Source organism: Esox lucius, chromosome 22 (genome assembly GCF_011004845.1).
Source record: "Esox lucius isolate fEsoLuc1 chromosome 22, fEsoLuc1.pri, whole genome shotgun sequence".
Classification (NCBI taxonomy): Eukaryota; Metazoa; Chordata; class Actinopteri; order Esociformes; family Esocidae; genus Esox; species Esox lucius.
This window is the reverse complement of record NC_047590.1, coordinates 17,645,801-17,668,273: the sequence shown is the minus strand read 5'-3', so window position 1 is coordinate 17,668,273 and position 22,473 is coordinate 17,645,801. Positions and strand designations below refer to the sequence as shown.

The 22,473-nt window shown below is 44.9% G+C and overlaps 1 protein-coding gene across 3 annotated transcripts in view; it reads right to left on the bottom strand.

The window, feature by feature from the left end:
• Nucleotides 1-625: 625 nt before the first annotated feature.
• stk11ip (serine/threonine kinase 11 interacting protein) overlaps nt 626-22,473 on the bottom strand; it is a 33,238-nt gene continuing 11,390 nt past the window's right edge. The window contains exons 15-26 of one of the 3 annotated variants that reach the window (XM_010893136.5): nt 17,625-17,845; nt 17,135-17,245; nt 16,589-16,805; nt 15,428-15,621; nt 14,940-15,285; nt 11,818-11,927; nt 11,002-11,099; nt 10,157-10,335; nt 4,646-4,730; nt 4,004-4,086; nt 2,006-2,232; nt 626-1,851 (exon numbers count right to left, since the gene is read on the bottom strand). In XM_010893136.5, coding sequence (XP_010891438.2) covers nt 1,708-1,851; nt 2,006-2,232; nt 4,004-4,086; nt 4,646-4,730; nt 10,157-10,335; nt 11,002-11,099; nt 11,818-11,927; nt 14,940-15,285; nt 15,428-15,621; nt 16,589-16,805; nt 17,135-17,245; nt 17,625-17,845 — 2,015 coding nt within the window. In that variant the 3' untranslated portion in view covers nt 626-1,707. Of the gene's footprint in view, nt 1,852-2,005; nt 2,233-4,003; nt 4,087-4,645; nt 4,731-6,530; nt 9,081-10,156; nt 10,336-11,001; nt 11,100-11,817; nt 11,928-14,939; nt 15,286-15,427; nt 15,622-16,588; nt 16,806-17,134; nt 17,246-17,624; nt 17,846-22,473 lie in introns of those variants that run through there. The other 2 variants (XM_010893137.4, XM_010893138.3) reach the window with 2 other exon arrangements.

Below are 22,473 nucleotides of genomic sequence, written 5' to 3'. Positions count from 1 at the left end.
TAGTCCTATCCCACCACGTCCTGAAAGGAAATCATTCAACATCTTGAAGACTGTAAAGCACTTCCTTCCTTGTTTCCTTCCTTCCTTCCATTACTCCTGAGCCCTGCTGTGACAGGATTGGATCAACACTCACAGTTGTTCCCTATAACGGTTTCCAATTTGTACTGCTACTGCTATGGAAAACGCCGCTTGGTGAGTAAATGTCTTTATATTATTCAATGCAATGTTAGGAATTGTAAAATGTTCCATTGAGGGACCGTAGGGGGTGGGATGTGACTGGATGTCATGGTCATTGGTGTTTGTGTGGAACCCGGAGCGATTCTGTCCTCATCTGTGGAGGATTAGGGTGTCGTTGGGGGTGGGGCGAATAGCTGTGGTTGTGGTCTGGTGGCTGATGTCGGGCTGACAGTGTGAAAACAATGAAAAAACCCAAATTGCATGATTCCAGAGAGAATGTGTCCTCTCTGACTTTCTCTGGAGGGGAAAAGGTCAGATATCAAAATGTGGATGTACAAATGCCATAGGATGTATTTTACCACATATGTATATATTTTTATTTAACAAAGTATAAAATGCTATCCTCCACACAGTGCTGATAGTCAATAAATACATTTTCACACAAGTCTGTCGGTACATTTCTTTATCTGGGTCTACATGACATCAAAAAAGGTATTTTCACTCACGACTTTTGCGTAATATGTAAACAGATGCTACAGATGTATTGACAGAACACACATTAAGCAGACAACCGCAAAGCAATGAGCATCTCCAATTTTAAAACAGGTGACTGAGAACCCATTCATACCACAGTCCCACGGGTATATCTGCACAATTCCTATTTAGTGCTTTGGCTGCGACTCTTTGCTTGGGTTGCCCTTATCGTTTACATAATCACACAGTGAATGGAGGTATCAACAGTCCCTGATTAGAGAGAAAAGAAAAGGAGAACAAGAGAAGTGTCACATCAGAGGTGTCCAGAGGAGGGCCTCCTGGGATGGCCAGAGGAGATTTGTGCCAAGCGTGTGATGTCACAGCTCACTGCCCGGGGCAACTGATGTCCAATGAGCTTGCCTGTAGAGGTTTGGCCTAACCTCCTTGGTAATGCGCGCCCACATGCATGCACACACACACACACACACACACACACACACACACATAAATATAAACCCTCACATAAACACACACACACACAATGACCACAAACTTTCACATCCTTGCCTGTCCCCATCTCCCTCTGTGTCCTGACCCCCCTCTGAAAGCAACATGGCTCACCCTCTTCTTTACCCCTTTCACATCTTCAAACACGGTCTTCAGTGTGCATCTGAGCACGAAGGCTGGTTCATCCCTCTCTGAACCACGTGCCTGCAGACAATTAGAATCTGGCTACAGTAATTGTCCACAGACATGTCGTTAGACCGAGTATAAACCAGCCTTTGAACTCGGCGGGGCTGGCTAAAACACAAGGCCCCCTCTATCTCTCCGACTGGCTGCGCTGGCAGTGTGATAAACTGGACGGGATTCAGATGAGATCATTAATAGACCAGTGCCTTTGTACGATTGGCCAAACCTTAAAGCCAAGCCGAGTTGGCTTTGCAACAGGTAAACGTTGTCATACTGAGGGACAGTTTGACAGTGGATGCTGGTAGGCAGCGTAGCAGGGGTGAGGAGACCGACGGACACCGTACTATGGACAGGTTTTTCCCCCCCTCACGGTCGTGGGCCCTGGGTGGTGCTGGTTGTGAGTTTGACTCCAAACATATTCTCCCACTGTGTTCTGACCCAAACCAGCAGGCCCTGGATGAGCTCCGCGCCGTCAGATTGCAACGACCACGTCTTCTCCTCCTTCGCGATCTGCGCGCAAAACAAACAAGCAAACCGTTATATTGTGTGTGTGTGTAACCGCATCTTGCAATCTTCTCTTAAGCTCGTAGCATTTATGCGGTCTATAAGCACTTAATCGAAGGTCTTGATCGAAGACCAAGGACTATTTCTTTGTTAGTGTCACCTCATCATAAAGCTTGAGGTCCATTCTGCATGGATCAGACGACCATAGATGGACAGAGCTGAGGCAGCTGATTGGCTGAGTCTCCTGAACAGTGAAATGCCCACTGCAAGGTTCTGCATTCTCATTGGCTGAAGGGTTGGGCAAGCTCTTGCTCCATTGGTGGTCTTCGTTGAGCAGGTACAGGGTTTCTCGGGTGGCTAGAACCGTCAGAGGGGTAACGCTGTCTTCTAGCAAAGAAACAAAAGAAATACATGACATAGAAAATACACATTTGGTCCTTCTGAAGTAACTCGTATCTATCAAAATAGCTTGGCTTGTACTGTGTTTATCTTTATTTTTGGCACATCTTCCTAGCAAGCCCATAGAGAAACAGCTGCCTCTCTTTCCAGCCCTCTCCTTCTCATCCCTTCTTCATATACTCCATTAAACCAGGAACAAACAGTCAGAGGATGAACTATCACATACAGGCTCTCGCAAGCCTGTATGTGATTGGACGATCAGTTTGACTTGGTGATCCTCCACAGATGGTGGCAGTGTCGTGGAGCCACGCGGTCTCTTGACCGATCGGCGTACTGGACCCTCACGCGTTGGTTTCCCACACGCGTTTTGACACGTGAAATACAAAACAGCACTTAAAACACAGTTTGAGAAAGGCTTTGACCCAGAAAGAAGGGGCAGGTCGGCACATGTTACATTTAGACAACTTGAAGCTCCAAAGTACTGCAGCAATGCTTGGCTAGAGAGGCAAATTCTCTCAGAGACACTCACTTGACACAGGCAAACAAAGACAAACATCTGCACACAAACAAGCAACGTCCGCCTTGACGTTATATGCCAAATATTTCATTTTTTGCATAACGGTCATTGACCATTCTTAACACTACATACTCCATCTGTGGTTCTCAACTTGTTTTGCCTCAAGACCCAAATTGAACCCTGCTGTCCTAGTTTTGACCCAATATTCATTTACTTTTGCCTAAATGCAATCTGGGAAGAAAAACCCATGTTTTATCTTAAAGGTGCATTTCACCCGGGGGGACCCTTCGATGGTTTGTATAGTGTTTGAGAGATTTTTGTCTAAGACACATTTGTCCAGAAGGAGAGTGGGAATGGGATTTGTAATGAAGGATTAGCAAGATCCTAAAAATGTATCTAGCCAATTTGCTAAGCCTCCATGCTATATTGATGTCTTTCGGCAACATTCCTACCAGCAGGTGTCTTGAAAACTAAACAAGGTGTTTGTTGTGTTGTTTGTTAGCAAGGTACAGGAGATATAAACATGATCGGCTGTAGTTACTTACATTAGGTGCTGGTGCCAAACGAAACGTGAATGAGTCTTTATCGACAGCGAAATTCAGATTTGCTCGTTCTAGATTGTGTTGGAGTTGTATTTTTAATCACAGAAATGTATTATTGGTAAAATTAGTAGTTAATACATTAAGTATGTGAGCTATGGTGAATTCTCTTTTAATTACAGGTACAGTTTCTCTAACTCTGAATGTAAGCTTATAAGCAACAAAGGGGTCCAGTAATGGTGGTACTGTAAACAGTAATGCATGATTCCAGTTATGTTGACTGCCAACCTAAACCAGTGATTGTAATGAATTATGTTTCACAATTGCTGCTATTATTTCAGCTTTAAAAAGGGTTTATAAAAAAATAAATTAAACAGTCTCATTCACCACTGCGGAAGCCAGGTTAGCTAGATCCACCCTAACTAATACAGACACACATTTAGGCTACTGATACTCAGCAGGGGAAATAATATCAGTACATTTTACAAATAGGCCTGGACACACTTACTGAAATTGGAGTGCTCTTTATTAAATACTTGGCTCAGAATTACTAAATTGAGACATACAAAAAGCTGGGACGCTATTCTCTTACCTGCCTTGATCAGGTAATCTAAGTAAAACATGTTTTTTGTAACCCGGGGTAACAAAATGACTTTGTATATTAGGTTACGTTATCTGTTAATAGCCAACCTCGGTGACATACCTTGATGTAGAAAAGCTAGGAGATAGAAGAACTGTAGCTGGCCATCTTCCTCATCAGTCTGTGTGTCTTCACACACTAAAGACCTGGGGAGACATAGAGAGAAGAAATACAAATCAATTACATATTCACCACGCGTTGGGTTGTATGTCACTCCCCACAGCAGGACGCTGGATCAAAATGCTTTCAAAAAAGGGCTAATCTAAAAGTATGTTACAGTGAGAACGAAAACATTGATTTGGGCTCAAGAATGTCCTATGTGAATTTGGGGCTGTAGGTAAGTGGACAAAGGAAATGCTTTGTTTGTGGTTTCTCAGTCAGTTGTCGCCACTTTCTTTTTTACAGCAACGATAGGAAACATGATTAAAATAATGAACTCCAAGGACCTCCCGCTGCTGGGTTTTTTCTCCAGTTAGAGGTGATGAATCATTAGCGCTTTCTGAACATCTTATGTCTAACACATGTAACACATTAGCATGTGGTTTAACCGCAAATTTAGTGCACGGATTCCGACAATGGGGAACATTAGTAGCACCAGGCTGAAGGTATCACTTAGTGTATGAAACTGTAAGGCCTACTTCTCAATACAAATGACTGGAGATGGTGAAGATGAGCCATTATATTGTCAGTTGAGATTGTCTGTACCAGAGATGATGCTGGGGATTAAGCCTCGTGGTAGAAATGGACTTGAGCTTGCTGTCCGACTTGGTAGACAACTCCCGTACCACTCCTAGAGGGAAGGGGGGAGAGAGAGAGAAAGAAAAGAGACGCTTAGTGATGCATTCATTTGATGTTTTCTCAACCCTGTAAAAACAATGGGGTATATATAGTGAAGATGGTGTAAATGCAATGTTAGACGCCATGTTAGACACCAGAACAGTCAGTAATGTTTTTAATCGATCAATGCATGGTAACATTGGTTCTTTCAAGATTTTATTATGTGAAATGATATGTTGAATGTGGGGCTGCAGGTAGCTTTGTGGTCAAGATCGACGGACCCGTGAACAAAAGTTTGCTGGTTCTAATTTCTGATCCAAAAACATAAATCTTTCATTGTGCCCTTGAGCAAGGCACTTGACCCAAATTGGCCCTGTAAGTCACCCTGGATAAGAGTGCATGCAACCGTGGAACACAAATGTAAATGATGACGACTGAAGGAAAGAAAGTCTGTGCACACCTCGATTCCATGCCAACACTACAGAAAATCCCACAGACATTAAGAGAGTCACACCTAGAACAGACAAAGAGGCCCAGGGACAAAAGATAGACCTAATAGGAGACTGTACTAGCCTGTGGTGGGTTAGTACCAGTGTCATGGTTTAGGATTACAGCTCCATAGAAGGAAACAGATGAACAAAGGAACAGGGGTACAGTGTGCAAGGTGACAGCCGTGTCATAATCTCAACATATGGGGACAAACGGGGGAGCAGGGGGATATTGGTAAATGTGATGAAGCCTTCACTGTCAACGTTGAATAGGGCAAGATAAACACTGGGGGGAGGGGCATCCTGTCAAACAACTGGAAGGAAGAAAAAAAAAACAGCTAACATCAAGTACAACAGAGAAAGAAAGTAGGAACACCCAAAACAAAAAGAACCACATGCGTGTGCCTGGGCTCCTGACTATCAGTTCCCCAGTCGAACAGGAACAGAAAAGAGACCATCGGAATATTGCGTGCCACCAGTAGCCTACTCATGGCTCCCAATGCTTGGATTTGGTTCAGCCTTTTTTCTGTGCCAAACCGCAGCCTACGGAAGAAGCACTGTGCTTTTTCACTCCCTTTTAGCCTCTCATCATCTAGTGGGTTCCAGTGAACAAATGCAGTGAACGAAGAACCCACCTTTACAGAGAGCTAGGCACGGTAAAGCAATGCATTTGCATGATTTGCGGTAAAATTCCCTCTAGAGGTGTGGTTTGTGGGTCAGGCAATATGGACAGTCTAACAAGTCGATGTCCTATGATGCATATATTCAGCTCATTAAGCCAGTTCTGCCATGGGAAGATGTGGAGAAAAAAGGAAGTTCCTAATTAAGACCTAAATGACCAAGGAAGGTTTAAGTTCATAACCAACTAATGACCCAAATTGAAATCAACTAATGACCCAAATTGAACCTTATTGTACTGATGTTCACAAAACAAAAATTATGTCCGCAATTATGTTTAACAAGTTGTGTGTTCTCGGAAAAAAATATGGTGATTCGTAATACTCAAATTCAGCAGCCACGTTCCGGAAAAGGTTTCAAGTAACTCAACGGGCTTCTTAACTGAAAATAATCCATTAGCCTGGACTCTGCGTACATCAGTTTGTTTGGCCGGGCTTTTCCGTATAGTGTCATCCTCCCTGGGCAAGGCAAGGTGGGACAAGGCAGGGCTCAATTTGTTTCAGGATCATCCCACACGTTACGTCATTACAGCTGCTTGTATGGAGTCAAGTACCACAGACCCTTGTCCTGACACGTCTCTGTGGTCTCACCTCGTTTTGTTTGTGGGTTGGAATACACGTTGAACCATGTCGCCATGACGAGAGGATAAACAGGTACAGGGCACGCCCTCGCCCGGGGACAGGCCGGCTCGCCCAGCCAACGGTAAGAGGATCTGGGTCAGCGTCTGGTGTCTGTCCCGATGAATAACGTTACTCTCCCTGATGTCGCTCCAGTAGTCTAGCCCCTTTTCCCAAACCTTCCTAAATGCCCCAGCTTATTTTCACAAGGGATAGTCGGACCCTCAGCGTCCTGTTGGGGCGAAATCGAACACTCCTGGCCCTGTCGGAAGAGCGGACCATGGGGAAAGAATAGCGCGGGAGAGGGAGAGCGGGAATACGCCAGACTGGAGTGGATTTCCTAAGGAAAACAGGGGATAATCCAGATCTGACACTGCAGAATGTGACAGTGTTTTTGTTGTGAAGGTATTCATGACAGGGTTGAACTTGAGATGCCCAGAATAATGACACCTACTCATTCATCCCTGATAAGAAAGGAAATAAGTATACTATCTAAAAAGGATGTTTGAGCCAAATGAAACCAAGTTGTTAGGGTTTTTATGAAAGAATATCCGGATAATGATCAATTTGACATTAATCATTTATTTCAAGTGATTCATTTATATCTGTCCCTCAACAAGTGAACTGAACTCGTTTCAAGATGTTAAAACTATTCCTTTAAATATTTTCCCCAAAACACTTTGAACATGCTGTAGTCCAGTCATAACGTAAAACATGGTGAGCTGGTTTTACTTTTTGGACCTTTTCTGGTGTTTTATAGTAGAAAACCAAGGCTGACAAAATACTGCATGAATACTGTAACCCATTACATGAGAGGCTTGTAATGCTTCAACTGAAGATTAAATCAACTGCATGTAACGTTCTTATTCCACCTATTTAGGAAAACTTAATCTAAACCTTATCTTTGACAATGTATAATAAGTTCAGATCCAAAATCAATTTGACCAAGTTGCACTTTTCATAAGTCAGTGGAACGATCAAGTAAGGAGAGGAGACAGTTCGGTTGCCGTTACCTTTCAGGAATGCGGTGTCTGAATCCAACCCAGACAACAAAACCAAACATTTGTTCTATGACCATTTATGTGCATAGCAAACTTCACCTAACTACTTACCATACAGACCACATATCTCCCCGGTACTCACTGTAGATCCGTTTTGGCCAATAAGGGCTTTTATAAAAAGGGCACAAGAAGATAAGACTTTCTTTGAAGAAGTGTACGAGCACAATTACCTCAAATTACTTTTACTTAAGGGTGCATAACTCTGGTAACAAAACATGCATTCCAGAAATTACAGATGGAGGATTCAGTTTATTGACCCCTGATATCAGGATTTTTGGAAACCTGAAAATATCTGGAATGTTACCCGATTTTTTTGAAATCCTACTTACTATACAACAAGTATAGACATGTCTAGCCTGCTTCCATTGTTCAATAAAGTTATCTTCTACCCAGTAAGCGGTGAACAGATAGGCCCGTATTAGATTATTTTCCTTTGGGTGGTTTAACCACATTATTTACAATACCAGATATTTTCCTTTTCCATGACTGTAGCCTTTAACCCTGACCAAGCCTGGCGTGATTTTGTCTGTTCAGCGACGCCAGCACTCTCTAGAAACCTGTTTGTTATGTTAAAGGTATCCTTTGATCACTTAAATAAATATTGTAAAAGCTATGACAGGGGGCAATATCAAAGCTCTGGAACTTGTTTTTTGGCACGTAATAAGTTGCTCCGGTTTCTGTGAGGGAGGGAACAAAGGGGAATGGGACTAGGAGTGGAGAGCTGGTCCGGAGACGAGATCTGGTGCCAAAATTACCGTTTATACCGAGGAACGCTGAGAACTGAAGGCTTTCTCCATCTACTTCTCCTTTCATCTTTTTCTATACATCACTCTGTCCCGTCTTTCTCTCCCTTTCCGTCTCCCCCCCGCCTCCCTGTCTCTCTACGCCAACCAGCATGTTCTGCCTGTAACAAATACCTCAGAACCGGGCCAACAACTGGGCTCTGCTCTCCCAGGTTCATCTGTCTTCCTCAGGAACTAAAGCAGAACAGAGGATATTTTAAGATGTATCGGAGACATCCAACTGGCAGAGATCGGCAGAGCCATGTTACATTCTCGCTCCGCGGAGGCCATACTTCTTCGCAACACAACAGCCCGAGCCCAGAACCAGACAGGCTCAGCCAGCTATGTGGTCCCAGAGAGTGAAAGCTGGACCGCGTTCTCGGAAGGGGAGAAAAACAATATCTGATGAATGGAGACAAAAGGACAAAACCTCAGAGACGTATAACAGGCCTCACGGTCGGGAAAAGAAGGACCACCTCGAGCAAATCTAAATCATATCCCTGGAAGAGGCTTTCGAACATGATCTATTATGCTCCGAGAACAAATTACGAAAGAAAAATCTTTGATTCTTGACTGTACTATCGGGTGGAGTGCTGGTTGGGTGGGGGTGTTCGAAGACGTGAGCGTAAATAGGAAAGGTCGGAGTCGGTTTGCCACCCGCGTAGAGGGAACGCAAACAACGTTGGATGCTCGTTCTCTCCAACTCCGGCGTGCCGAGTCACCCGGCTCCATTCTCCCTGGAACAATTAAGACGCACAACAGTAAATCAGAACCGGATCTGACCATGATTACGGATACGATGCATGACATCAGGAAGTCCAAGTCCCCGCAGAGAAGACGGCAGTCTTGGGTCTACAAAAAAAATGCAGAAGGAGACAGGTTGACCGTGTGTGCGTCCCTTCATTGCCAAAGGAGCTCCATGAAAAAGTGCTGGTGGTTGGGAGAAGCAGTGAGCGTTGAGAGTCAGAGGCGTGTGTTGATCTAATAAAACTCAGCTTTCCTCGCTCTGCTTCTGGTCTTGCCTCGCTGACAGGCTGATAGGCTAGTCCTGGTGGAGCCCCTGACAGGACCAGACTGACAGAAAGGGACGGGAGGAAGAAAGGGTGTGGACAAATAAGACAACCATCTGTTCGGCCGATAGGCGGTAAACAAGAAAAGTGTCAGTCTTGTCTAGTCTCAAGGCCAATGTACTGGATACCTCCACTCTTTGTCCCATGCATGTTCATGATTTGTGCCCTGGTCGTGCCACTGGGGGCTATTTTCCAGGGGGGCAACAAGTCAATTCGGGGGGGTTTCCAGCAGGTCATGCATATTCCTTATTTTCTAGTTTTCTTTTGTGTCGGGCAGAGGCTTGCATACGGTGATTGGTTGGACATCTGGGAACCTCCCCTTGTCTGCGAGCAGTGGTCTATTGGAGGGATAATCTTTTCGGGTAATGAGTGTTTTGAAAATAGAGAAAGCGTGTTAGATCTCCAGGTTGATGAGCCCTGAGGTACCGGCTTCTACACGATGCTGGATCAGAAAACACTGTGTACTGAACTGTCTGTTTCATACATAAACAGAAGTCAAACGTACACAGTAGTCAGTTCCACTTAAATTCATTAAATACAGATGGATGCAACAGATGTGCAATGCACGTGTGTGTGTGTGTGTAAGATCATAGGTCCCTATACGCATGTGCACGGAATTGGCATGTTTGATTTGGCACATGTGCGAATCCGTATGTACATGTGAGGGGAGTGGTTGAAGTTGCCTTTGAACCTGCGAAAGTGCACTTTTGTGTGTGTGTGTGTGTGTGTGTGGAGCAACTTGCCTGTGAGGAGGCTGAAGAAGCGTTTGCAGCGCGCGCTGTCCCGTACGAGCAGGGTATAGGCCACTGGCCCGTCCTCAAATTCCATGTGGATGCTCTGGGAGCCCAGCCCCACCTCTAGGTAACACAGCTCTGTGATTGGGTGGCTGTCTCTCTTCCGCAGCCAATCACATGGTTGCCCTCTGCGAGGAAGATATTTTTTTTTTACTGTTTCTTTAAAAAGTACAGCATCATATGCTAATTATTTATATCACACTCTCGTTCAACTGAACTTTGGTGGCCAATAGGTGTCAGAATCACAGTCATTTTATAGGGACCTGCTCTGCACAACACAGAAGTGTTATGTAATACTGTGATCATACAGTGGGTTATGTAATTTTGTGATCCTATAGTTGGTTATGTAACACTGTGATCCAATAGTAGGTTATGTAACACTGTGATCTTACAGTTGGTTATGTAATACTGTGATCTTAAAGTGGGTTATAAAACACTGTTATCCTATAGCTGGTTATATAACACTGATTCAACAGTTTGGGTCGGCTCCCGTCCTTTTGCTGGTGTTGCCATGACAATATATTAATAGAAAAAGCTATGCCATGGAAAAAAGCCACTACAGAGATCTGTCTGACAGTTATGGTGATTTCCACAACCACTGAACAAGTGAGTAGTGTTTTTAAATATAAATGAATATAAAAAAAAATATATATAATAAAGATATATATTATATATATATTTTTTTAAACTATGATATTGAGACAGTATTGTGCCAAAATAGAAATACACCAGGCCAATATTTTGCGATACCCTTGAGTGTGACAAATGCCTGACAGGTCAGGATGATTACTTACTGCATGTCTGACGTCACTTCCAGGAAGTAGATTCGCTGGTCTGACACCACCAGTAGAGACTGGAATTCCACCAGATCACCAAACTTTACCGTTGACATCTACAACAAAAAGGCATAAACATGAAAGATTTCTAAATAAAGTGAACTGCTTTAAATAACAATCACTATTACAAAAGGTTGCTAAAACAGAACTACATTTGCTAGAGAAGACAGCATAAAAAAATCTAATATAAAAAACATCAAAAGAGTGAGGTCTATGAACAATGTCACAGTTCCGTGGAAGCCGACCAAATAGAACTGGAGAAAGAAAAAGAGACAGAGGGGAGAGGAGCATGTGTGACAAGATAAATAAACCTCTGATGAATGCACATATTAGAAGTTCAATCTCCTGTCTCCTGCTGGGGTTGCTCGTTTCCTCCCACACCCCACTCCTCTCATCTGTCTCCCCTCCTGCTGGGGTTTCTTGTGACCTCTCGGCTCCCTCTCCTAGCCCAGGTGTTCTGATCAATAAACCAATACCGCTCGCTTCACAGGGCTCCAAGCATGCACAGCAAATGGAGCTCATCCAGGGCCATGGTGAGTTGGGTGGAGATTGGGGGGGGGGGGGGGGGGGGGGGGGCAGGGGTGAGTTGGGTGGAGATAGTGGGGGCGGTGAGTTGGATGGAGGGGGTGTCAGTACAGTGGTTTGACATCGGCTGGGTAAAAGCAGCTAGAGAACAAATCACAAGAACCGGGGCCAAACGGTTTTGGCTGGGTTTCCTTATCAGTGTATTGAACTCTGGGCTACTGGTCGGTGAGAGATTGTGGTTCTCCTAACCTTAAGGAAGGAGTGGAACTCCTCTTCCTGTTCGAACACCTCCACATCCAGGAAGAGCTTCAGCCGGTGGTCCACCGCTTCATAGTCTTCTGAGAGAAGGTCCAACTGGCCTACAGGCACACAGGGACAGAATGGTGTTAGCTTAGCATTTAGAACCAATCCACAGGGATGGTCTCCAGTTAGCTTAAAATTAATTCCAAATCCATAGGGGAAGGGCACCAGTTATCTTACCATTTATAACCAGCGGACGGAAAAACAGTTAGCTTAGGAATTAAACCTAATACACAGGGACATCAGTTAGCTTAGCTTATCAAACCCAGCAACTAACAGATGCAAATATATTATGGCTGTGTTATATTTCTCCCCCCACAACTTTAAACAAATATATTTTCCAGTCATGAACTTGGCAGATGACAATAAAACAGACAATAAATAGCCTCCCTCCCACACAATCTAAACAGCTGTACGGATATCATGTTACAGTGTAGCGAATAGGACTTGGCATATGCAGGTCCGTTTAGTGCAAAGTGACATATCAAGACCAGATTTAAGAAATAGTTACTAGGCTATAGTTTCCTGGCAATCATTTACTTTTGGAAGCCATCATTCACTCTTCACTAAGCCTTGCTGAATTTGGTCTAATGATACTGTATATCACGGTGGAACTGTCTACATTCGCAATAGTCATTTAGCTCTTATCCAGAGCGACAAACTGGAGCCACTGGGGCAAGGCTGTCTAAAACATCTTTATTTGCGTGTTTTGGCCATCCACAACCAGAGCAAAAGAATGCAATAGTGCCTCACTTGAGGGCTTGTTGAAAATTATTTAGGGTTTTGAGCCAGCATCATTCTGGTTACTGAGAAAATGTGTTAAAAATGGTTAATGAGAAATAATGTCTGAATGTGTTTCAAATAGAAATCAGATCAAAGTTTGGAATTTGAATCTACAGGTTCAGGTATTAACTAGTTAGACGGAAGGAGTCTTCCACAAAGAGACAGGTGTCTTCTGCCTTTCATTAAGTTGCATCTTAATCCACACCAAACCACACACCTTACGTCCCCGCTCAAGTTGTACGAGCTGGCTTCCTTTGAAATCCGGGCAGAGCTCGTAAATCACGGGCCAAATTAGTGGCCTTCTTTCAGACAAAGGGGACGCCTTAAAACGAACTTGAGCACAGCTCTGTGGGCTGCCATAATGCTTTGAGACGGGTCTCTGCCGAGGGAGTGTGGTTTTTTAGGGAAGGATAGTAGATACTGTTGTCTCAGCCTCTTTGGCTGTAACTGTATAATGAAGAGGACAAAGACAGAGGGCTATTATTTACCCCTTCAGGCTCTCTCTCTAGCTCCCCATCTCTACTCTTCTCTACCCCCCCTCACCCCCCTTCTCTACATTCTATTGTCCCAAGAACTCATTCCTCTCATTTCTCATAAGTCCAATCAGTCTTGTTTAGTAGGACCCGCAGACAGAGAGACGTCACCCACAAGAAATATAGCCCCCAGTGGACTGTAGGCCATTCACTTCCCCTGTTTGACTCCGCGGTGGGTGACACGGTATTGACCTCATCCCATGGCTGAGGAAAATCAACAGAACGGACTGTTTTCATCGTAATGAGCAATGTAGCAAAGATACTAACATTTTAGCCCCACTCAAACGCTGTGCTGACCAGATCTCCCCAGCCCCAGTCAAACACTGTCCTGACCAGATCTCCCCAGCCCCAGTCAAACACTGTCCTGACCAGATCTCCCCAGCCACAGTCAAACGCTGTGCTGACCAGATCTCCCCAGCCACAGTCAAACGCTGTCCTGACCAGATCTCCCCAGCCACAGTCAAACATTGTGCTGACCAGATCTCCCCAGCCACAGTCAAACACTGTGCTGACCAGATCTCCCCAGCCACAGTCAAACGCTGTGCTGACCAGATCTCCCCAGCCACAGTCAAACACTGTGCTGACCAGATCTCCCCAGCCACAGTCAAACACTGTGCTGACCAGATCTCCCCAGCCACAGTCAAACGCTGTGCTGACCAGATCTCCCCAGCCACAGTCAAACACTGTGCTGACCAGATCTCCCCAGCCACAGTCAAACGCTGTGCTGACCGGATCTCCCCAGTCCCACTCAAGCGCTGCGCTGACCGGATCTCCCTACAGTAGCATCGGGAGGAATTGTTTGCATAGAGAGAACGGTTATAAATTGCATGCTAGGCCGGTGGAACAGTGGATCCAGATTCATCAAGGAAATGGAAGTTAACAGACAATTCCTGTTGGAATGTGGTGCATACCTCCGTGCTATTAACCCATCAGTGAGGATCCAAACATCCCATGTTATAATATATTAGAACTATTATTTGTTACTCCTCAAGTGGAGGAGTTTAAGTATCTAGGGGTCTTGTTCACGAGTGAGGGAAGGATGGAACGGGAGATTGACAGACGGATCGGTGCAGCTTCTGCAGTAATGCAGTCGATGTATCGGTCTGTCGTGGTGAAGAAAGAGCTGAGCCGCAAGGCGAAGCTCTCGATTTACCAGTCAGTCTACGTTCCTACTCTCACCTATGGTCATGAGCTTTGGGTCACCGAAAGGACAAGATCCCGGATACAGGCGGCCGAAATGAGCTTTCTCCGCAGGGTGGCCGGGCGATCCCTTAGAGATAGGGTGAGAAGCTCGGTCACCCGGGAGGAGCTCAGAGTAGAGCCGCTGCTCCTCCACATCGAGAGGGGTCAGCTGAGGTGGCTTGGGCATCTTTTTCGGATGCCTCCGGAACGCCTTCCTGGGAAGGTGTTCCGGTCTCGTCCCACCGGGAGGAGACCCCGGGGAAGACCTAGGACACGCTGGAGAGACTATGTCTCCCGGCTGGCCTGGGAACGCCTCGGTGTCCCCCCGGAAGAGCTGGAGGAAGTGTCTGGGGAGAGGGAAGTCTGGGCATCCCTGCTTAGACTGCTGCCCCCGCGACCCGGCCCCGGATAAGCGGAAGAAGATGGTATGGTATGGTATGGTATTTGTTACTAAATTGCAAGGAGAAAGGAGGGTGGGTATGTTTTCTGTTGTTTGCCTGTTGCTGCAAACCCCAAATCTCTGCCAGCGTACTTGAGGAGAAAAGTGATTCTAACTGGACCTAACTGACCCACCTGGACTGGCTTGTTCTGCATGCTGAAGCTGGTTCCGGGGTCCAGTTGTGATAGAACCAGCAGTGTAGTTGTAGCTCCCCGCTATGCTCTCCCGACTCTGGCAATCGGTACTGGAGAGGCTGACGGGCTGAGACAGGCTTTGGTCCTGGCTCTCGTCCACCCAGGTGTCCCCCTGCACCGAGGAGAGGGAGCTTCCCTGGGCTACGAGGAAGGGGGCGGGGTCCTCCGCTGAGGTGCTGGGTGTGGCTTGGATAGCGTCCTGCGCTGAGGCCTTCAGATGTGGGCTGCCGTAGTGAATGGAACCTGTAGAAGAAGACCGTCCGCTAAGGGCTTCTATGGTCAGGTCCTTAAACGAAAAGCGGGTGGAGACAATTACAACACACACACACGCACTGAAGGTCTACTGATTCATCAACAGCTATACAACTTTCTAATTACATTGAAAAACAGTTGGTCGGTACATTTAAAGGAACAATAAAACGACAAACCTTGTTTTCAAGCTCACAGGGTGGAGGTGTAGCCGTGCGGTCGGAGCTAAAGTGTCGGTCAGTGCCGTCCGGGCAGGGGGAACCGCGGAGGGGTGTGTGGACGGGTGTACTCGTGGAGGGAGCCGATTGGCCAGCCAGCTGGACCACTAGATCACTTCCACAGCGCAGGCACAGGACCGTCCTGCCTGAAGACTCTGAAAACAGGAAAGAAAACAGAGAAATCAATACATTTGTGGGATGAAAGGGATTATACTGCACTAAAGGGATGCATTCTGGTAAATGTATTTTTTTTAATGGTGGATTTGTTTTAGCACGCGAAAGCCTTGTTTATATAAGCAACATTCTGTCAATAATATTCTACAGTGGTTTACATTCTGAAACATTATTACTTAGACCAGACACTTTGGTTGGTGTGAGGTTGTTTGCATTGGAAGGGTTATGACTAAAAATACTCCAACTAGACATTACAACCATTAAAGCTATAGACATCTGTAGAACAAAACCATTCATAAACTCTGGGCATGTCAGAGCACATTGTCATTTCATGTCTGGCTTGTTAAAGACAGAAGGAAGCTATGTGTATGTCTCCACTGATTAGAGGCCCTAGTAAGTCCCCGTGGGCCAAGCAGCCAAGTGTTAAAAAACAAACAGGACTTAAATGCTCAATTTGGCCAACCACGAAGCCCCTAAGACTGTTCAATCCAAGTTGATTCAGAGAGCGGTACTCAAGAACATGTGCAATTGACTAAGAGTTGATTGGGAGATTCGATAAAAGAGCATTACAATCTCTTCAGGCAACTTGACAAACTATTTGGAACGTAAACATCCAGTCGGACGGACAAGCACACACCCTGAATCACACTGGCTTTAAGATCAGATCTGTAGATCACCATCAGAGGGATGGGAATGACTGAGCACCGGATTACAGAGAGGCTATCGGAGCCTTTTTAGACAGTGATTCAAACCCAAAACATGCACTGAGCCTCTCCTCAGCGGAGAACCAGACAACGCTGCTCTGAATGACAAAAATGCAGCAGTCTTTCAACAGCAATGAACTCTGTGAAATGCGAAAACCCAAAAGGTTTACCTAAGGTCTTAGAATTAAAGACCTTTGGCATTCGCTAGTGTGTGTGTGTGTGTGTGTGTGTGTGTGTCTCTAACCCTCTCCATCTTCTCCCAACTCGTCCTCGCCCTCCTCCTCAACCCCATCCTGCCGTCCTAGTCGTCTCAAAGCTCGCCCTCTCTCCTCGTCGTCACCTCCGCGTCGGGTGAACTCTGACTTACAGCGCAGACACTGCAGGCGAACACAGCCAGGAAGACAATGCACGACCCGGCGCTGGTTCTCTTCCACGGCCCGTGACAGGACCTCGGTCAGTGCCTAGCAACAACAGCCAACCATATTTACCAGAGCGTATTTTCCAAGGCATTTCTGAAAAAACAGTCTTTGTATTCCATTAAAAAACTGTCGATGAGGGGTACTGCAACTGGTTGACTTTGCTTGGCACCTACATGCGAGCAACGTCCTGACAAGAAAACAGCCATTGGAATGTCCTGTATTCTAAATGGTTTGTGTTTACAAAAGACCCTTGGTAAAAAAAAAGGAAAACAAACAAACCAGGATCTTTGGGACTAATAAGCAAGTTGGCATCTGTTGGTCTGATGGCAACATCGGTAGGGTGTGTTTGGCTTTAGGGTTTCTCGTTTTACCTGCAGCGCCTCCTGGGGGTCATCATCCAGCATCACATAGCGTCTCCTCCTCTTATCCCTGCTGATGTAAAGGAAGTGAAGCTCCACGGCAGGAAGAACCCTCTCCACCTCCTAAGGAGAGACAGAGAGGTGTAGAGAAAAGGAAAAGGAAGTATTATATCCAGGCGAAATGTGACGCACACTTATCAAATAAAAAGGATGAAGACATTTTAAATGAATCGATAAACACTGCCCACAATGATTGTTGGCACAATTAATAATTATTGGTTTTGGATCTGTACTCCAAAATGGATCTGTACTCCATTAGGTCTGGAACCACCAAGACTCTTCTAAGAGCTGACAAATTAGGTTTACAGGTATACATTTTTAGGTTTTATTTTAGGATACATGCTAACATATTGGTTTTACCATAAAAGAAGAAACAATTATTCAGTGTCCCAGTACTTACAGAGGCCACTCTATTATATTAACATGGAATTTATCTCCTCACCTTCTCTATCCAGGTGGCCCGAGTCATGGTGACTCTCTCCAGACAGTCCAACTCTAGCCGGGCCCGAACCTGACCCCTGCTCATGTCCACCTCCAGAACATGGCCTGGTTTGACCCTCAGGAACATAGGACACTGGGGGAACATCTTCCTCCCGAGCCCAACCTCGTCCTCTTCTTCTGATGACGACAGAACCCCAACGAGCAGGGGGTGACACAGGTCCACTGAAAGGAGAAAGATGAGACAGAGGTTGGTTGGCCGAACAGGCATGAGTCTCTGACTCATGAAGGACACGGTCAGTATGAAACCATTTGGAGTGAAACAATTGGATCCACTAACATTTCTTGTCTGAGCAGGTTATCAAAATCGGTTGCTGACTTGATCACAGGAGCTGAGGCTTTTTCAGATGGTGTTTGTGTGATGTATATTATGTAGGTGCATCTGAGCTGACTCACAGGGCAGGCAGAGCCTCAACCAGTATTCGATTTTGAGAGACAATAATATGCAACACTTTTTATCTGAAATCCCCATCGCGTACTCACATTTTTCTGAGCAAGTATTGTTGGATATATTTATTTGTACAACTCCCCTATTACATATGACATCAATTATAGGGCCACTTCAGGATTTCCCCTTGTTCAAAAAGAGAATATCTTTGACCATTTGGAACTTTATGAAGAGAGAGCAGTCTTTATAATAAAATGTATGAAACAACCCAAACCATTGTTATGGAAATGTTGAACTAAGGTGCATTTGAGAAATGTCTGTCTTTCTATTGGCTGGTATGTAAATCTGTACTTTGATTGTGACACACGTCTGTATAATATCAGAGGAGTATTAGGTATTTGGGCCATGTCCTCCTGCCTAGAAGAAGGATGTATTCTTTGTCGTCCTATACATTTATGAATGAGTTACTAGTTAAAGATACCGAGAGGGGTCTGGTGTTTGAATAGGAGACATCCTTGACCGGCACGGGTGGATTAGAGGGGTACTCGTAAATCTGTATAATATCCCTTTAGTGTCTCTGTTGACTATCCAGACATTGTGTCTCCTCAGGAGTTGAGAAGGATAAGGTGGGGGGACAGCCCGCCCTTTGGGGTAAACAGATGGCAGCATCTTAACACACTCCTTTTCTATGTAATAAATACGGTTGAATGAGCTATATTGAGTCAGAGACTCCTCCGACGATTGTTAATAAAACTGTTAGAATGTACAAAGATAACTTTGTCTCTGTGTCCCTTACTCCGAGTGTCGATACATTGGAATTTCCATCACACCATTTACTATTATAAACCTGGTGTTTGAGAATAAACACTGAGATATTGTGTCTATTTTGGAAACCTACCAACGCAGGGGCGAAAACAATTAAAAGGGCACCAGCTGCATGTAGTGGGGCACCAGCATGCAGACATTTGTTATGCATTAATGGTGAAACATTTCCAAACCCTGGTTAAGATTAAAATTGAGAATGAGCTGTACAGTTGAAGTTGGAAGTTTACATACACTTAGGCTGAAGTAATTGAAACCAATTTCTCGACCTACTCCACAGATTTCAAGTTAAACGTTAAAGTTTTGGCAAGTCAGTCAGGACATCTACTTTGTGCATTTTGCAACAATTGTTTACAGACAGATTATTTCACCTATAATTCACTATATCATAATTCCAGTGGGTCAGATGTTTACATACAGTATGTTGACTGTGCTGTAGGCTAACGGACATCATTTCAGTCAGTTGGAGGTGTACCTTTGGATGCATTTCAAGGCCTACCTTCAGGGTCAGTGCCTCTTTGCTTGACATCATGAGAAAATCAAAAGAAATCAGCCAAGACCTCACAAAAGTAATTGTAGACCACAAGTCTGGTTCATCATGCCTGAAGGTACCACGTTCATCTGTACAAACGATAATACGCAAATACAGTATCTCACAAAAGTGAGTCCACCTCTCACATTTTTGTAAATATTTGATTATATCTTTTCATGTGACCACACTGAAGAAATTACACTTTGCTACAATGTAAAGTAGTGAGTGTACAGCTTGTATAACAGTGTAAATTTGCTGTCCCCTCAAAATAACACTACACACAGTCATTAATGTCTAAACCACTGGCAACAAAAGTGAGTACACCCCTAAATTAAAATGTCCAAATTGGGCCCAATTAGCAATTTTTCCCCCTGTGTCATGTGACACGTTAGTGTTACAAGGTCTCAGGTGTGAATGGGCAGGTCTCAGGTTTGTTGAATTTGGTGTTATTGCTCTCACACTCCCTCATACTGGTCACTGGAAGTTCAACATGGCACCTCATGGCAAAGAACTCTCTGAGGATCTGAAAAAAAGAATTGTTGCTCTACATAAAGATGGCCTAGGCTATAAGAAGATTGCTAAGACCCTGAAACTGAGCTGCAGCACGGTGGCCAAGACCATACAGTGGTTTAACAGGACAGGTTCCACTCAGAACAGGCCTCGACATGGTCGACCAAAGAAGTTGAGTGCACATGCTCAGGGTCATTTCCAGAGATTGTCTTTGGGAAATAGAAGTATGAGTGCTGCCAGCATTGCTGCAGAGGTTGAAGGGGTGGGGGGGTCAGCTTGTCAGTACTCAGACCATACGCCGCACACTGCATCAAATTGGTCTGCATGGCTGTCGTTCCAGAAGGAAGCTTCTTCTAAAGATTATGCACAAGAAAGCCCGCAAACAGTTTGCTGAAGACAAGCAGACTAAGGACATTGATTACTGGAACCATGTCTTGTGGTCTGATGAGACCAAGATAAACTTATTTGATTCAGATGGTGTCAAGAGTGTGTGGTACCAACCAGATGAGGAGTACAAAGACAAGTGTGTCTTGCCTACAGTCAAGCATGGTGGTGGGAGTGTCATGGTCTGGGGCTGCATGAGTGCTGCCGGCACTGGGGAGCTACAGTTCATTGAGGGAACCATGAATGCCAACATGTTCTGTGACATACTGAAGCAGACCATGATCCCCTCCCTTCGGAGACTGGGCCGCAGGGCAGTATTCCAACATGATAATGACTCCAAACACACCTCCAAGACGACCACTGCCTTGCTAAAGAAGCTGATGGTCAAGGTGATGGACTGGCCAAGCATGTCTCCAGACCTAAACCCTATGAAGCATCTGTGGGGCATCCTCAAACGGAAGGTAGAGGAGCGCAAGGTCTCTAACATCCACCAGCTCTGTGATGTCATCATGGAGGAGTGGAAGAGGACTCCAGTGGCAACCCGTGAAGCTCTGGTGAACTCCATGCCCAAGAGGGATAAGGCAGTGCTGGAAAATAATGGTGGCCACACAAAATATTGACACTTTGGGCCCAATTTGGACATCTTCACTTAGGGGTGTACTCACTTTTGTTGCCAGCGGTTTAGACATTAATGGCTGTGTTGTGTTATTTTGAGGGGACAGCAAATTTACACTGTTATACAAACTGTACACTCCTCTACATTTGAGAAAAGTGTCATTTCTTCAGTGTTGTCACATGAAAATATATAATCAAATATTTACAAAAATGTGAGGGGTGTACTCACTTTTGTGAGATACTGTATAAACACCATGGGAACACGCAGCCGTCATACCGGTCAGGAAGGAGACGCATTCTATCTCGATGAGATGAATGTACTTTGGTGCGAAAAGTGCAAATCAATCCCAGAAAAACAGCAAAGGACCTTGTGAAGATGCTGGAGGAAACAGGTACAAAAGTATCTTTGTCCACAGTAAAACAAGAAAGGCCGCTCAGCAAGGAAGAAGCCACTGCTCCATAATCGTCATAAAAAAGCCAGACTGCAAGTTGCAACTGCACACAGGGACAAAAAAAACATACTTTCTGGAGAAATGTCATCTGGTCTGATGTAACAGAAATGTAACTGTTTGGCCATTATGACCATCGTTATGTTTGGAGGAAAAAGGGGGAAGCTTGCAAGCCTAAGATCACCCTCCCAACCGTAAAACGTGGTGGTGGCATCATGTTGTGGGGGAGCTTTGCTGCAGGAGGGACTGGTGCACTTCACAAAATAGATGGCATCATGAGTAAGGAAAATTATGTGGATATTTTGAAGCAACATCTCAAGATATCAGTCAGGAAGTTAAAGCTTGGTCGCAAATGGGTCTTCCAAATGGACACTGACCCCAAGCATACTTCCAAAGTTGTGGCAAAATGGCTTAAGGAAAACAAAGTCAACGTATTGGAGTGGCCATCACAAAGCCCTGACCTCAATCCTATAGAACATTTTCAGGCAGAACTGAAAAGGCATGTGTGAGCAAGGAGGTCTAAAAACCTGACTCGGTTACATCAGTTCTATCAGGAGGAATAGGCCAAAAATCACCCACTAGGCCATGGCCGAGTAGCCCAGCTCTCACTTGGTGCCAAGCCCCGAACTTTAGGGTGGGTTTCCGGATTGACGCATTGTGTGGTGTAAAACATGTTGTTCAATTCGAATGGCGATGTGTATCGTTTGCTTTAAGCTTCTCGTAATGGTTTTCATCTGATCCAACAAACAGATCCCTGATAAAAAAAAAAAGAAGCAACAGTACAGGGAAGCAAAAACTCAGAACGGAAAGAGTTGGAACGACTGAAGGTGATACGATGTCATTGACTCAATAGAAAAATGTAGCGCTGAGTCTGAGACGTAGCCTGCAGAATCTATAACAACACAAAATTACTGAATTCTCCCAAATCCTTCTATTAAATGCAGATAGTTTTGACAAAACTGGTTTAGTTGCAGTGTCACAAGTGTAGGTGGAGAAGGAGTCGGTCACAGGAGTTTGAGGAAGAAATTAGTTTTATAACTTATGTTCAAACACCATATTGTCAAAAAGAAATAAATGAGCATTGCGTTATTGT